Here is a 16,684-nt window from a genome sequence, read left to right as displayed (position 1 = left end):
TGCCATTTTGCAAAATGCATAACTTAAAAGAACTGACAAGAGGCACAAATATTTTGTGTGCAAGCCAAATATGCAATTATAAGCATTGCCAAAGCACAACGAGCACAAACTACCACTAAATGCAATCCCCTGTACTTGTTCTACACAAGCCTATTGTAAGAAACTTGTACTTGTCCTACACAAGCCTATTGTAAGAAACTGAGGGAAAGAATGGAAAAGAGCCTCGATCTTGTACTTACATATGTGATTTGTCAACACTGTAATAGTGCAATGTTTAGATAGCCAATGCCAAGAAGATCAAGAACCCCAAAATCAAAAAAGCCCCAAATTCTGATAACTTTTGCAACTTCAATTTTGTGTGCATGCACAAATTGACGCATTAGCATTGTACGCCCACCTCCAAACACGTTCAAATTTTGCAAAGATTTACTAAGCAAAACGAACACGTGTCAAGACAAACCTCAATTAGGGTTTGGTTGTACAACTATACTGACAAGTCATATAGTTCTAAAATTAGGGTTTGTTAGTTTTGACTGCGCAAGCTGACTTGGAGTGTGCTACTATCTACCTTGTATGAAAGGTTTGGATAGATTCTGAGCAAAAGCCCTAAAATGACCAGTAACCCAAGACAACAAAAACCCTAAAAATAGTAGGAACCCTTTGGCTCTGATACCAAATGTTGGCACACAAGAGCCTAATGTTAGGGTTTGTAGGGCAATGGAAGCTCTCACACACATAGAGGAAGCAAATTGATTGAGAGAGAGAGGGAGAAGAAATTGCATGTATATTCACACAATGTAATGACTCAAATACAAGTGATAATAATAATCCTAAACCTAGTCTAGTGTCCACTACCCACGATGGTGTTCCATCCTACATGATCAAAATGGGGCGCTCTTCAAAGCTTGTATTCCATTTAGTCTAGAAGCGAGGGATCATAAGACACTATTTAGTGATGATTCAGAACATGGAAAAACAACGCATCTCTCATTGATCACCGATCTAGAATGAATGCCATAAGATATCAACTCATGTACATCTCCTCCATCAATACCAAGCATGCTTTCCACTCAAGAAGATCAAAGTTCTTGCTGCTATCCCTATTAAATCATGATAATGTAGTAAGGTGCTTGCATAAGGAACATTGTTCAATACAGTACTCCAAACTTAACCCAAACACACTCATTTGCTTTATAAAATGAGGCCTTGTTTTTCATGAATTTCACTGGATCTTAAGCTGCTAGGACTGATAGAGGAGCACCAACAAGAAAAGCAAAAAACCACAAAAAAATTTGAAGATTATAAATACAGTGCAATAATTGAGGAAGGCTCAATACAATGAGATTTCCAGCATACAGGCCCATGTGCCAGCAAGTTGTATCAAGGCCACAGGTAAGACAACCACTTACTACTCTTTAACCTTGTGGTGTTCTTTTTGCTATGGAGGCTTACTCTGTCAAAAGACCTCACCCCCCCCCCCCCCCAAGAAAAAAAAAAAAAACAATTGTCTGACAAATAACATCTACAAGAAAGCTGTCAGGTAGTGAACAATCTTGTTTCTTCCAAAATTTTAAGGCAATTAACTTTGTATTCATTAAGATAGATATACCAGTGCTTACCATACAGAGCAGTTAATAGCAAAGCCCACAGACTATATGACAGGAACTTGTTACATCCAATCGGCACATTCAAAACTACACAAAATAGCCATCTTTTGAACACTTGTAAACAAAGCAGCAGCCAACAACCGTTTCACCATCCATCTGTACTGGCATACCAGGCATTTTCTTGCTCTAATTACCACTTGTTAATGGAACAAGTCTTTCCTTTATTAGGAAGTGACGTCTTCGCCTCCAAGTAGCTTCTCCACAAGCTCACCTGAAAGTCCAATAACTTCCCTAGTCTTCTCCCATACTTTGAAAGCCACGCCCGCATTCTGAGCTTGCCTAGTAGCAGCAGTTGGCTTGCACTCTGATGAGTAATAAGAACACATTGGCCATGCTTCGGCTCGTAAGGCATCTGCATATTCCAGCACTTGTGGATCCGTAGCACAATAGAGTACACTCCTTGCCCCTAGATCAATTTCATAAAATCAGGGAAAATTTTTTGTCAATTATGCATGTGTGCTTGCCCCTGACTTGTGGAAAGCTACAATTACAATCAGATCTCACACCTTCAAGAGAGCTCAAAGAGAAGAATCCTATGAGATGATATATTGCTTGCACAAGTTTGGGTAGCGTCCTTGTCTGCATTCAAGCTATAAGATAAGGGAGTTTGAAAGCAGGGACCTCTCCCACAACTTGGTAATTGATTGGCCAATAGACTTGCATTGATTGAATGAATACTGCTAGCAAATTATATTGGAGGAAGCGATTGACATACCACATTTGTTTTCACAATCCCAGGGTTGACACAAATTATATGAATGCCAGACTCATTGGGAAGCTTATTCTCAAGAACGCTGCTAAAATAAATCTGGTCCATGTATATATCCCCCACCCCCCGAAAAGAAAAACCAAGAGAGTAATTTTAGTTTTCATGTGTACACTTCCCAGTCATATTTTCAAACAAAGTACAAAATCAGTAGTGTTTTCCTTCAAATGCAAAAGACTAGACATTTAAGTGTTCAAACCTGGGCAAGCTTGCTTCCGGAGTACGCAGCAATACTGCTGTACTTTCTCCCAGATGTACTGTTTAAATCATTTGGATCTACAGCTCCAAAACATTGCATCTAGATATGAAAACATGACAATATATCCACATAAGGCTGGAATATGTCTTGACTTTTCCAGTAAAAGCAAGTGAAACACAATCCAGACATCAAAAACATGAAGAGACAGAAAGAGAGAGAGAGAGAGAGAGAGAGAGAGAGAAACATTATAGAGAGTCCAGCGCGTTCGTGGTCTGTTGCTTTGGCAAGTTTCTTCTTTGATCGATGCACATGTTATCACCAGGGCACAAGCTGACCCCTGGTTACATGCTCTTTGTACAGTGGGCATGACTCATGTGGCCTTTTAGTGTGTGTGGTCTGACAGCCTCTATGTACATGTTTGTATAGCTGGTCATGTGACCTTTGCTTTGTATTACATTTTCGTAATCTAATCAACCAACCATTACGAAAAAAAAACATTATAGAGAGTCCAAATGGCCTAAGAGATTGGCCCTTCACTTTGCCATGTAATAGGCGGTTTTCTTGATGAGGAAAGAACACCCACAAAATAAGGCTTGCATCACATATGGGCAGGCCAGAATGTGAAATGGATTGGGTCAGGTTAACCGTTATATCAAGTGGAGTGGGCAAATGGAGCACCATCCTGGAAGACTGTTGGGACGTCCTGGAAGGGGCAGCTACATAGGAATTAGTCACTACTACATATTTGTGCAACACTTCAGTGGCACAAAGGTCAACAACATGTGGTTGGGGCCAACTCAACAGCAGACTACTTTAGGCATGGGGTCTGACAAGTGTGTACCCGAATTTTTGCCTTCCAAAATCACTCACTCGCTCACAAGAAATACTCAACAAACAACAAATCAGCATCAAGAATCCATGGCTATCACTAATCCATTCAATTGAACACAAACTCAGCCTGAAAACTACTCCCAATAGATTGTGGAATCCATTGATAACTCAAAATGCAAGCGAATCGAAGTACAAGCACTCACAATTCGTGAAAATCAACTTCAACCCACCCACCCCCGCCACCCCCCCCTCTCCCTTCATAAAAGGGAGAGAGGCACTTCCGATATCACGTGAGCCTCCACCAAATTTCACAACCTTTTTGGCATTGGTCACCACTTTGGTCCCTCTCCCTTTTGACTCCTTGTCCACCTTAACTCATAATGATTGGCCCTTGGCCACTTTGCCTTTCACACTCCTTGGCGTTTGCCACCCTTGTCCATGATCTTATTCATGCTTAAATTCCACAGTACCTTCTTGCACACTCCTAAGGTTGCTCAACCCATAGTACAAATACTTATAGTTCTAGTACAAACTAATGTGCAAACACACACCCATACAATCATTTGCCTAGTGATGACGAGTTGACTATCCTTGATTGCCTGCTTCCATACACTTGGTACGTGTCCTTATTTGACACGCATGTGCATTCCCCATTATTAACTGGCATCCCTAGATATATTTTCGGGGACAAAAATATAGCCCAACATCTCACGTCCACAAGGGATAGCTGGTGCCCACTGTCAAACCTCACTACCTTTGGTTGAAAACTTCATGCATACATCCACTCTTCTATGCAGTCATTCTCACCTCTACGTCAATTGTTTATGTGCCTAGAATGGTGGTTGTTGATCTTGGGCTGACCCTCTTTCTAGAGTTTAAACCCTCACACATGGCACACCTTGTACCCTGCAAACTATCCTCCATACCCTGTATGAAGGGATAGTTCCATTTTAGCACCTTGACCATGGACTAGGTGACTCAAAGGCATTATCTCTTGCTTGGACCCTAGTCTTAGGCCATCTGAATTTCGATTTAATTTCCTTTCATGACAGGTAGTAACTCCTTCCCATATGAATGTCCATCAATGGAACCACATATGCATCCTGCATTCCATCAAGGCTCACATTGGAAGAACCTGTTGACATATCAGCCCCTCCGGAATGGCAGTCAGCTTTGCAGCAACTCCAACAACAGTTCCAACAGCAACTCCAGGAGTCTATGGCATCCTTGGCCTCTCAAATCCAGCAGCTCCACACGGATCGCCACTCCAACACAAGTTCCGTACCAGCAGCAGATGTTTCAGCAACAGTACCAGCAGACGAAGACGTCATTCCTTCTGAGGTAGAAGGCGACGACCTTAAAACTCTTTATCGTCTTTTACAAGCCAGTAAAACAAAGAAATTGGAAATTAAACCCCCTGACTCTTATGGTGGTCAGCGCAATAAGCGCATCTTAGACCAATGGCTCTACAAACTGCAATTATACTTTGAATCCATGACCCTTTCTGACTCCAAAAAGGTGACTTTTGCGGTATCCCTCCTCAAAGACACTGCTTTATTATGGTGGCAACGACGACAGCACTCTGGCAAAACGGTTACAACGTGGGAAAAATTCGAGCGGGTCCTCCGTAAGCAGTTCATACCTACCAATGCGAATTTCCAAGCCCGTACTCGCTTACGCCATTTGGACCAAACTGGTTCCTTGGCCTCTTATATCTCCCACTTCACCAACTTGATACTGGAGATTGATTCTTTGTCCTCAGCGGACAAACTTCATGCCTTCGTTGAAGGGCTTAACCCCACACTGCGTGCCGATGTCCAGAAATATAACCCTGTCGATCTTGCCGATGCCATACGATATGCCGAGCGTGTTGCAGACATTAATTCTCGAAATTCCACCTCTTCCGGTCGAGCTAATGACTTTCAGAAAGCCAATGGATCTCGTATGAGCCGAGATAGTCGCAGAGAGTCATCTGGCTCTTCTACCTCCCGGCCTAATCCTCAATGGAATAATTCTCAACAACCTCGCCGATCAGAAGGATCGTCCTCTTTTTGGTTCCGACATTCTAACTCCTTCCAACCACGTAGTTCGGATCATGGACAGGACCAAAGACGTGACCAATCTCGCAATCCTCGTCCTTCTACTGTTCCTTCTGGACGGGATCAACAAAAGACAGGATTGTGCACAATTTGTAATGGACCTCATCGTTGGTTTGAGTGTCCCAAAAGACCAACCCATCGACAGAATTCTAATGCTGAACCCCCCATTTCTGCGGAGAAACCCCTAGTTGCTGACAAAGGAAAGCGTGCACTTAATCACCATGCTATTGCACATGCTTCAATAATTACCGCTACTGCTACAGCACAAACTGCCTCTTCACCGTTGCCTCAGTGGTCTACTCAGGTTTTGGTTCTTCAAGGTTTTATTTCCAGTCACCCTATTCAGGTGCTCATTGACAGTGGATGTTCTCATAATTTTGTGGGAACCACCTTGACTCAAAGATTGAAGATTCGGACTTCTCCAAGTACTATTGTTTATGAAGTAGAGCTTGCCGATGGTTCCACATCCTCGTGTAACACCATTGTCAAACACCTCTCCTTTCGAATTCAGCACTATCGTGACAAATTGGATTTCGAAGTCATTAATTTGACACATTATGATATGATCCTTGGTCAAGAATGGTTGTATCAATATGATCCCCTGATCAGTTTCCGAAACCATTCTATACAATTTGCTCAAAATGATATGCTTGTGGCTCTCGAAGGAATCAGAGACCAACCTTCTACACCAACCCTTTCAGCTCTTCAAGTGAAACGGTGGGTTCGCAAGAGTGGTTGTTCCTCAACACTTTTAATGGTCTATTCAGCAAACGACCCTCCCGAGGACATAGATACAAAGGTGATGTATCTCAGGCAACCTTTCTTTGCTCCATACTTGGATCTTTTTTCTCAAGAGCTTCCTGCGGTCCTCCCACCTCGTCGACCATGCTATTGATATTCTTCCTGGCAGTGCTCCACCTACTCGTGCTCCATATCGAGTTTCTTTTACAGAATCTCAGGAGATACAGCGACAACTTACTGAACTTTTGGAGAAAGGACATATTCGACCAAGTAAAAGCCCTTTTGGAGCTCCAATGCTTTTGGTGAAAAAGAAGGATAAGTCTATGCGTCTTTGCATCAACTATCGTGCCCTTAATAAGTTAACTATCAAGAATAAGTATCATGCCATTCGGGTAAACCAATGCCCCTGCAACATTTATGAGTCTGATGAATGATCTTTTTCAACACGTTCGTCATTATTTATCTTGACGACATCCTGGTGTTCAGTCGTAATATGGAAGAACACAAGGCACATCTTAAGATCGTTTTCCAGGTGCTTCGAGACAATGCTCTTTATATTAATCCAGGCAAAAGTGAATTCTTCGAGACATCCTTGGAATACCTTGGACATGTTGTTTCAGCAGATGGAATTTCCGTGGATCCAAAGAAAATACACGTTATTGTCAATTGGCCAACTCCCACAAACATCCATGATGTTCGTTCTTTTCTGGGACTTGCCAACTTCTATCACACAAAGGTTCATCGATTTTCCGAAATAGCTGCTCCTCTTACTGAACTTTTAAAGTCCGCTCCTGCATTTCAATGGACTGAAGCCGCAACACAAGCTTTTGCAAATTTAAAGACAGCTTTGACAACAACTCCTATCATGGATATTCCAGACCCTACTCTTCCCTTTGATGTTTACACAGATGCTTCTGATATTGCCACTGGTGCCGTCTTAATGCAACAAGGACGTGCCATTGCGTTTGACAGTCATAAGCACTCTGCAATTCAAGGACGATACCCGGTATATGACAAGGAATTTTTAGCTATTGTTCATGCCTATCGTGCATGGAAACATTATCTCCTTGGTGCGGATTCAATGGTAAAAACAGATCATCATTCTTTGAAATATATCTTCACGCAGCCAGTTATGAATGCTAGGCAAGCACGTTGGGTCGAATTCTTAGCCAATTTTCATATGACAATTGAGTATGTTCCTGGTCTTTCCAATGTGGTTGTGGATGCCCTCAGTCGTATGCTATCAGCTTCGGTCTTGGCTATTTCTACAGTTGAAATGGATATACCTCAAAGTTTCAAGGACCGTTATTCAACAAATCGTGATTTTGGAAATGCATTTCGAATTCTCAATTCTCAGAATGCAACTCCTTCCGACTTAAAGATTTATGGCGAATATACAATAGTGGATGGTTTATTATATTATCAAGACCGTATTTGTGTACCTCGTGATACTCATGTTCGCAGAGTATTGGTGAAAGAACATCACGAGGTCACTTATGCTGCACACCCAGGCATCAACAAGACTTATCGTCTTTTGACAGCTACATACTATTGGCCTCAAATGAAGCAAGATGTTATTAAGTTTGTTACAACGTGTCTCTCGTGCCAACGTATGAAAGCTAGCAGACAAGTTCCAGCTGGTCTTCTTCAACCACTTCCAGTTCCCAATGAACACTGAAAAAGTGTTAGTATGGATTTTATCACTTCATTGCCACATTCTTCTAAAGGCACTCTCGATTAGCCTTATGGGAAGAATATTTACCTTTGGTAGAATTTGCTTATAATAATTCTTATCATTCAGCTATTGGAATGACCCCTTTTCAAGCAGCTTATGGCCATACTCTCCTTATTCCTGCCAACTTTGTTCTTCAACATAAAGTGGCTTTAGCAGACCACCTCATTCAGGAAATGCAAGATATTCTGTTACAGATTAAGAATAAGATGATTAGCGTCCAAGAGCAATATCAACGCACAGCTAATAAGCGTCGTCGTCACATTGAATTTCAAGAAGGAGACTTGGTATTATTATTTCAATTGAGAGACTTGGAACACATCATGCATACATGTAGTTGCCGGTAGCATCAACTTGTAAGTCACTTGCCCCACTCTTCTCTGCACTTTGTATGGACCATAATATCTATGAGCCAATTTGGTGTTGGTATTACCCTTGAGAGATGCATATCTTGATTCGGGAATGTATAAAAGCACCCAATCCGCTTCTTTGAGCTCCACAAATCTCCTATGGTATTGCTTCATACTCCGTTAAGCAAGCTTTAAATTGTCCTTGGATTGTTGTAGAAGTGTTTTCATCATTTGAGCCTTATTCTTTGCATTTTGATTTGTAACCTCTTCTTTATTGATCGCCATTGGTACACTCGCTATCCATAGATGGCCTTAAAAGATGACACTCCAATTCTCAAATGATTTGTACTATTATTATGGACCCTTTCGTATTATTAAGAAGAACTCACCTCTCAATTACAAGTTGGAGTTACCACCTTCTTGGGATAGAATTCATCCAACTTTCCACATTTCTTGGCTCAAGACGTTTGTGGACGGTGATTTTCTAGTTTTAGATCATTTGGATTATGTTCCAAAAATCGAAGATGAACACATACTCTTAATTTCAAAGATAATTCTTGATGTCAGACAGAAAGAAACACGACATAAACTCACTACAGAATTTTTGGTTAAATGGAGAGATCTTGATGATTCCGACTCTACTTGGCAAAGTGATGAAGACTTACAGGAATATCCAGAACTTCTTCGGGAATTCTTTCAAAGACAACCATCTCTTCTTAGCCAGAGTCTTATTTTAAGTGGGAGGGAATGTCACGATTGTGACTAACTCTCTTAATCTCTCCTTAATTACTCACTAATCCCTTATTAACTGAAAGGACACCTGTGAAGGGTCACACCCTTACACATGGGTCACTATCAAAGGACATGTCTATTCATTAAAAGGCACACCCCTAAGTCCAAAGGACATAACCATTGACTCAAGAGCCACCCCCCTTCCCAGGGATGTGTCTCTTCACTTGTACCCTTTCGGCCTCTATTTAAGAAAGGCCCCTCTCTCAATGCAAACAACTCAATCTTTCTATCAGCATTTGTCTTATGTTTGTTAATTAAGTCTTAATCATGTTAATAAAGCTATAAAAGCTTTACACTGATGGTACCGTTGATAGATACAAAGCAAGACGTGTGGCTAAAGGTTATTCTCAAAAAAAGGGAATAGATTATGAGGAGACTTTTGCTCCTACTTCAAGGATGACTACAATCCAATCAGTGATTGCATTGGCTGCACATAAAGGATGGAAAGTACATCAATTGGACATCAAAACCGCATTCTTAAATGGGAATTTCCAAGAGGAAGTATATGTAAATCAGCCCATTGGTTTTGTAGTTCCTGGCGAGGAACATAAAGTATGCAGGTTACACAAAGCATTGTATAGGTTAAAGCAAGCTCCAAGAGCTTGGTATGAAAAAATACGTGCTCATCTAACCAGCCAGGGTTATGTGAATAGTCCAGCTGAAAGCACATTGTATGTGAAGAAAACTGGTGCAGATATTCTCAATGTCATCTTGTATGTAGATGACATGCTCATAACAGGGACTAGAAAAGATCAAGACTGATTTGAAAGCTGAATTTGATATGTCAGATTTGGGACCTTTACACTACTATCTGGGCATCCAATTTATGCATAGTGATAATGGCATTGTTATGCAACAAACTAAGTATATAAAAAGTTTGCTAAAAAGGTTTCACATGGAAGAATGTAAGCCAATTTCTACTCCAGTAGAACCAGGTGTACGGCTTACTATGCATGATATTGGTGAGCCTTTTGAGGCCGACATTTGCAGCCAGGCAATGGGATGCCTCATTTACTTGTGTAACACGAGGCCTGACATATCTTTTGGGGTGTCTCTATTGAGCAAATTCATGGCACATGCACAGCCCAGGCACAAAGCATTGGCAAGCAGTCAAACGCATTTTCCGTTATCTTCAAAGTACCCTGGATCTTTGTTTGTTCTATCCCACTGGAGGCAGCTTGCAGCTTTATGCATACAGTGATTCAGATTGGGATGGTGATTATGATACCAGGCAATTCACCAGTGGGAATTGTTTTTTTCCTTGGCAGTTCATGCATATCTTGGTTGAGCAAAAAGGAACCCCCCATTGCCACATCTACTTGCGAAGCTGAGTACAGGGAGTCGTACAACTTCTGTGATCACACATTATTAGAGGATGATGTAATATTATTTACCTCCATATCAAGTGGACCAGAAAAATGGTCACGCTCCTTTTGCCATTTATGCACCAACGCTTGTGCCGCCATAGTATTGCGGCATGCTAACACGACATGAGCACCAGCTTCAGCCAGTTGTCTGAAAAGAATAAACAAGAGCAACTCATGAGAAGCAGACATATCTGCTATAATTTTCTAGACCAAAAAGGCACTTCTTCTTTTTCCATGCACAAAAACTAAAGTTATAGGGTGGCTTAATTAGCAGCTTCAAGGCCACTCTTGATTTAAAATAAAAAATGGGATTTTTTTCATAATAAAAAGTTGCAGCTGATTTGGAGCAGATAGGTTAAAAGTGGACTTATTTCTCAATAATCCGTATGTCATTCCCCCCCCCCCCCCAAAAAAAAAGAGTTCATTTTTTGCAAAATGCGAGAAATTCTTGAACAATCAAAAGATAAGTACGTTCTATTTTCAAAAATAGAAGAATCTCTGACAAACCAGCGGACTAAATTTATTTTTGACAAGATCAGCGCATTTACTTCCCCCCCCCCAAAAAAAAAAAAACAGTAGAAGTAAAATTATTTTTTACAAAAACAATAGAGTAACATCTCCCAAAAAAAAAAAGCCAGAAGTGAATAAATCTTTTTATTTTGTTTTGTTTTTTTTTAATGGTGTGCTTGATACAGGACATTATACAAAATGCAAGGAAAATAATCTTGAATCTAATAATCTCTTTAATTTATTTAATTTTTATACTCACTTTGCAGTTTCGAGACCGATTCCGCTGGTGGCACCGGTGATGATGCAGGTGAAGTCGGTGAGCACAGCCACGGGAAGGCGCTGGGGCAGGTGGCACGTGTAGATTCGCTGCAGGAGGGTCTCTGTAGTGATGTGGAAGCAGGCACAGGCCCAGTCCAGCCAGCCCATTGCTGTTCTCTCAGAAGCCTCACAGCAATCAGCCAACACGTGTGAATTGGGTCCTTTGGTGCTGCTGTTCATAATATGTGCCATTTTTGTGGGAACCCACTTATGCATAGTGAAGGCTGGCCCATTCGGGCTCATGGTGCAGTCTTTTCACATGAGACCCACCTTACGCTCTTTCACACCTTGTAAGCCAGATCATGCACGCTATCTGGCCACATTTGCCATTAGGTAGGCCCTCACACATGCACTCACTCCTCACTACACCGCGCATGTCGTTAGCTGGGCCTTTCACACGTGTTCTCACTACGCATGTCGATGTGGCCACCGCTAGGATTTACACAAATTATGCCATGCCTCTTTCTCAATGCTCAATCTTATGGATGATTGTTTATAAGGGCCCAAGCGAGTCTTTGTGGTGTCAAAATATGTAGATCTCTGGGAATCTCTGACGCAAATCTGCTCACACACACCTAGCCCCACCTTAATCCGTGGCAATCGCCAACACAAAAGAGAGTTCAAGCAAATGTTTAAATGTTTAAGTGCCCTTAATTAAAAATTACCAACCAAGCAAATGTTTAAGTGCCCACCAAATGTGTGAGTGTCCTTAATAAAAAAATTCCTAACCAACCAAATGTTTGAGTGCCCTTCCCATCCAAGTGTAAGAATCCCAAATAAAGCCTTTTCAAAGGAAGTGTGACACCTTTAGATTGGAAATAGAAAATGGTAAAATTACTAGACCCTTTTATGAAATGATATTCTATCAAATTCAAGCACATGTAGAGCTTTTTTAAAGGAATCTTCATTTTTATCACTAGACAATCATAACACTTGTTACATATTACCCTTATGCATTGCTCAAATGTAAAGGTGGACATGCAAATGATATAATTGATTCCATTCGTCTATTTCATTTGACATTGACATTGATCTTCTATCCAAGGTGATGTATATACTATCTCATCTGTCCCATGTGCAAAATTTGCACATACTACCTTCACATGTCAAGTCAATGAGAGTAGTGGGCTAAGTGTGTAGTCTCGACTCTCATGTACATTTGCATGCTATCATGCTATCGTGCTTATTAAAAGTTAGTTGTTTAAATATATGATCTCAAAAAAAATTTAAAAAATGGCCATAAATACACTCTTTGGGAATCGAGGGCAAGGGAATCTTCCTATCACTTGTCATAAATATAAATGATGAGATTTCAAGAACTTGGCTTAGAATTCACATTAGAGCTTTAATTTGAAAGTTGTGTTGCCTTTAAGCGGATTTATTATGTTAAAGATTATTTTTTTACTTCGAATGAGGCACTTGACTTTTTAAGAAAGGATAATTTACACTTTGAGTCCACTACTTCTTAGAAGTGTGAATCATGTGAACTATTCGGTGAAGTTTATTTCTTCATGTTTAAGGTTTATGATACACAATATGATCATAAAATCTCCATAAAACTAATATGTTGCTATATAGTAATAAAATGGTTGTGAAGTACACTTCATTGTGCTCTCAAGAGCCCATGATATACATTGACATTTGACATGAAAGGTTATTGGTGTTTTATGATACATAAAAGGAAATTATAGCTAAAACAATACCATTTAGGTGTATGTGCAATTGGTTAGGGATCTTTCATAGGGGTATCTTTTGTCCACACAAAACTCTAAGTGATGAAATGCATTGTTCATTTGAGTTACATAAAGAGAACTTGTGATTTAAGACTTAGCTTTCAAGTCTCTTGCCTTGCTACATGGAAAGTCAATATTGCTTATTATACCATTAAAGTGTGTATTAAGGGAATAAAAGTAACGTTTTTTTATGCCTTCATTGTCAACTTGCAAAATATGTGCCAGATTATCTTGCTTGTCTTTTTATACAATGACAGATTGGCATTAAGAGAACTTACGTGCTTATCTTACCTATGGATTTAGATTGATCCATTCTTATCTCTTAGATTGTGTTGGAGTCGAGATCAAGGTAATAACACACACATAGATAAGCAAGCAAAGAGAGATAGGTGGAACCACAACACTCAAAAGTAGATTGATGAAGTACAAGTGAAGTGACATGATAAGGTCACTTACATACACTCATAAGAGTGCATACATATGCTTGGGGAAAAAACCTCCTAAATAGAGAAAAAGTACCTTGGCCCATTATTAGGCTACCTCCACACATCACTACCATGTAAATGGCTACAAATCCCCCCTAGTGATGATGTAAACGCGTACAAGGATCATGTGGCTAATTAATCCCCCAATGGCAATAAGCCTAAGGCTTTGCAAAAAGCTTCGAACTTCTCGTATGAGAAATCCGTCGTGAACATATCTGCCACATTGTCGTGTGTAGAGACATGAGCCAAGTTAATATCTTTATAGAGACATAAACCAGGCTATTATCTGTTTGAGAAAAGCAATGTGTGAGGGTGCAACATGAATAGAGCAAGGGGAGGAGCATGCACATTAGAAAGAAAAATAGACTAAGGGTACATTGGCAAAGGTTGATTTGTTTGGTCATTTGTAAAAGGTGAAGTCAAAGGTCAAAAAGGTAGCACATGTAGTGTGAGCATTTATGGAGAGGGTTTATGAATAATCACGTATCATTATCTTGCTATTAGCTTAATCACGTATGAATAATCACGTATCATTATCTTGCTATTAGCTTAATCACATTTTTTATTATCTTAATCAATATACTTAATCATGTTTCTCATATGCTTTGATCCATCTTGAGCTTAGTCAAGCTTGATTTCTCAACATGGTATCAAAGCCATGCCTCTTCACTTATCCCATCTCAAGCCATCAACTAAAATAGGGTCTATTAATCTTGATTAAGCTCACTAATCCCACATTATCCCTCTTTCTCCTTTGTGCCCAAATTTCAAGTGGCTTGTGCCTCCAATTCTCTCCACCAATGAGGGAGATCTTCTAGCCACATCTTCATCACCACTAGGTAAATATGTGGCATGGAGGAATTAATCAAATTTGAAGCCGGCTGCCCCATTTTTTTGTGTTGCATCGCTGACTGGTTTGAAGCACCGTTCTCCGCCTCTATAAGACAAATTGGGCCAAGCCCTTTTGTGGGTATCTTATCCATACCCTAAGGAACTCTCACATCAAGCCTTGTCAAATTTCATCAAGTGTACACGCCACAGCAAGGAGAAATCTAGGCCGGTTTGCAGTTCATTAATGCCAATTTTTAAAAAATTAAGGTATAATCTCTTGGTTTCTCACTTCTCTCATCAAGTTCTTCCAATGTATGCAAAAAGCCCCGTCAAGAAGTGCTCCTACAAGCTCGATTGAAGGCTCCAAGCTCACAAGCTTGCTAATCATAATTTTTATAGTTGAAGGTAAAATTGGAAAATTGGAACAAAGTCTTGCATCAATAAGTGGTTACTTTCAATCTCTTTTGTATTGAGATTAGACACTGACCTTGAGTAGTACTCAAGTGTTAAGACCTTCTTAAACCTAAAATGACTACTTCATTGTGATTGAAAATTTTAAAGGAGAGTCCTTCCACACATGACAAATTAAAATCAGATTCATGTTAATAAAGGATGGGCTATGAAGCATTATAAATGGAAGGGAAAAATGTCCAGAGGATGAAGGGGATGAAAAGAACAAATGATTAAGTCGGAATGAAAAGGGATTAGCTATCATTGCATTAGGATTAGGGATGGATTTATCCATCACATTGCATCACAAGATACATCTAAGGGTGCTTGGGATGAGCTAGAGAAATTGTTTCGAGCAAAGCAAAAGAATTCAAAAATAAGCTTAAAAAATACAATTCTTTGGCTTGGACATTAAGGATAGTGAATCACTTTCAGCACACCTTAACAAAATGAAGAGTATAACTCAACAATTGGCTGGCATGGGGGCACCAATAGAAGAAGAGGATGCCATAGCCATATTGTTAAAAATCATGACACTTGAAGAGTATGGACCCCTAGTGGCTACCTTGAAGAACCTCCGAGATCCAACCATTGCAGGAGTAGAAGCAACACTCATAGAAGAAGAGAAGCGGATTCGAAGGAAGGCAGTTCAAGTCACATCAAGTGAGAAGAAAGCACTCTTCTTAAGAGGACTAGGACCGAGGACCAGAGAATGACCAAGGACAAAGATAACATGTCATCATTGTGGCAAGATTGGTCACATAGCAAAGGATTGTTGGCATAAAAAGAGAGTCGAAGAAGCCAATGTAATGTCAAATAAAGAAGACAGTGATGAGGCCTCGCAGGATGGAGGCAATGTAGATCATCTCTTCTAGATAATATGAGAAGCATGGCTCCTAACTCTTGGTTGTAACCCCACTCCCCCGATGTGTAAAGTGTCAAGGCAAAGCCAACATCGTAGCTCACAGAGTAACCTAGATGGACAGCTCCAACCATATGAGTATGGAGTGTAGGTTAGGTCAATACATGTTAGGTGTTAGACCCTCATCACATTGAGGTAAGGTGTTGAGGAAAGCAATGTGTGAGGGTGCAACATGAATAGAGCAAGGAGAGGAGCATGCACATTAGAAAGAGAAACATACTAAGGGTGCATTGGCAAAGGTTGATTTGTTTGGTCATTTATAAAAGGTGAAGTCAAAGGTCAAAAAGGTAGCACATGAAAGGTGCAAGGTAGCACATGAAAATTGCAAGGTAGCACATGTAGTGTGAGCATTTATGGACACATTGTTGAAAAACATGAATAGAGCAAGGAGAGGAGCATGCACATTAGAAAGAGAAACATACTAAGGGTGCATTGGCAAAGGTTGATTTGTTTGGTCATTTATAAAAGGTGAAGTCAAAGGTCAAAAAGGTAGCACATGAAAGGTGCAAGGTAGCACATGAAAAGTGCAAGGTAGCACATGTAGTGTGAGCATTTATGGACACATTGTTGAAAAACGAGGGTGCAGATAAAGCATGGATTGGGAGCTCCATGAGAACTATAAAAGGATGTACTTATCAACTCTAATGCAATGAGATTATGTAGGTTTATGATTAATCAATTACCATTATCTTGTTATTAGCTTAATCACATTTTATATTATCTTAATCAATATGCTTAATCATGTTTCTCATATGCTTTGATCCACCTTGAGCTTAGTTAAGCTTGATTTGTGTAATGAGTCTCTCCCTGACATGACGATAATGCACCTTAATGTGCTTTATGTGAGCATGAAACATTGGGTTCCTTGTAACTACTAATGCACTCTGGCTA

At 40.2% G+C, this 16,684-nt stretch overlaps 1 protein-coding gene across 2 annotated transcripts; it reads right to left on the bottom strand.

Annotated features, from left to right (window-relative positions):
* Positions 1-1,541: 1,541 nt before the first annotated feature.
* LOC147606090 (dehydrogenase/reductase SDR family member FEY-like) lies at positions 1,542-11,570 on the bottom strand. Of its 2 annotated transcripts, XM_086792734.1 has the most exons (6): positions 11,314-11,570; positions 10,572-10,692; positions 2,633-2,731; positions 2,383-2,475; positions 2,174-2,246; positions 1,542-2,073 (listed from the first exon to the last, which is right to left on the bottom strand). In XM_086792734.1, exons 1-6 carry the CDS (start codon positions 11,562-11,564, stop codon positions 1,832-1,834), a joined length of 879 nt encoding a protein of 292 aa, XP_086648860.1. In that variant the 5' UTR covers positions 11,565-11,570; the 3' UTR covers positions 1,542-1,831. The 2 variants fall into 2 exon arrangements, with proteins under 2 accessions (XP_086648860.1, XP_086648861.1); XM_086792735.1 differs by lacking the exon at positions 2,174-2,246.
* Between the last annotated feature and the right edge of the window lie 5,114 nt (positions 11,571-16,684).

Source organism: Cibotium barometz, chromosome 58, assembly GCF_041138505.1.
Source record: "Cibotium barometz isolate CiBa-2024 chromosome 58, ASM4113850v1, whole genome shotgun sequence".
NCBI classification, from domain to species: domain Eukaryota; kingdom Viridiplantae; phylum Streptophyta; class Polypodiopsida; order Cyatheales; family Cibotiaceae; genus Cibotium; species Cibotium barometz.
Note: the sequence above shows the minus strand (reverse complement) of the source record. Positions and strands in the feature narration are given on the sequence as shown.

Bases quoted from the DNA above. Each gene is read 5' to 3' on its own strand.
- LOC147606090 (XM_086792734.1), bottom strand. From the start codon at position 11,564: ATGGCACATATTATGAACAGCAGCACCAAAGGACCCAATTCACACGTG. The intron at 10,693-11,313 runs GTGAGTATAAAA...TATTCTTTTCAG, and splicing joins ATCGGTCTCGAAACTGCAAA to ACAACTGGCTGAAGCTGGTG. The intron at 2,247-2,382 runs GTATGTCAATCG...GCTTGAATGCAG, and splicing joins GGATTGTGAAAACAAATGTG to ACAAGGACGCTACCCAAACT.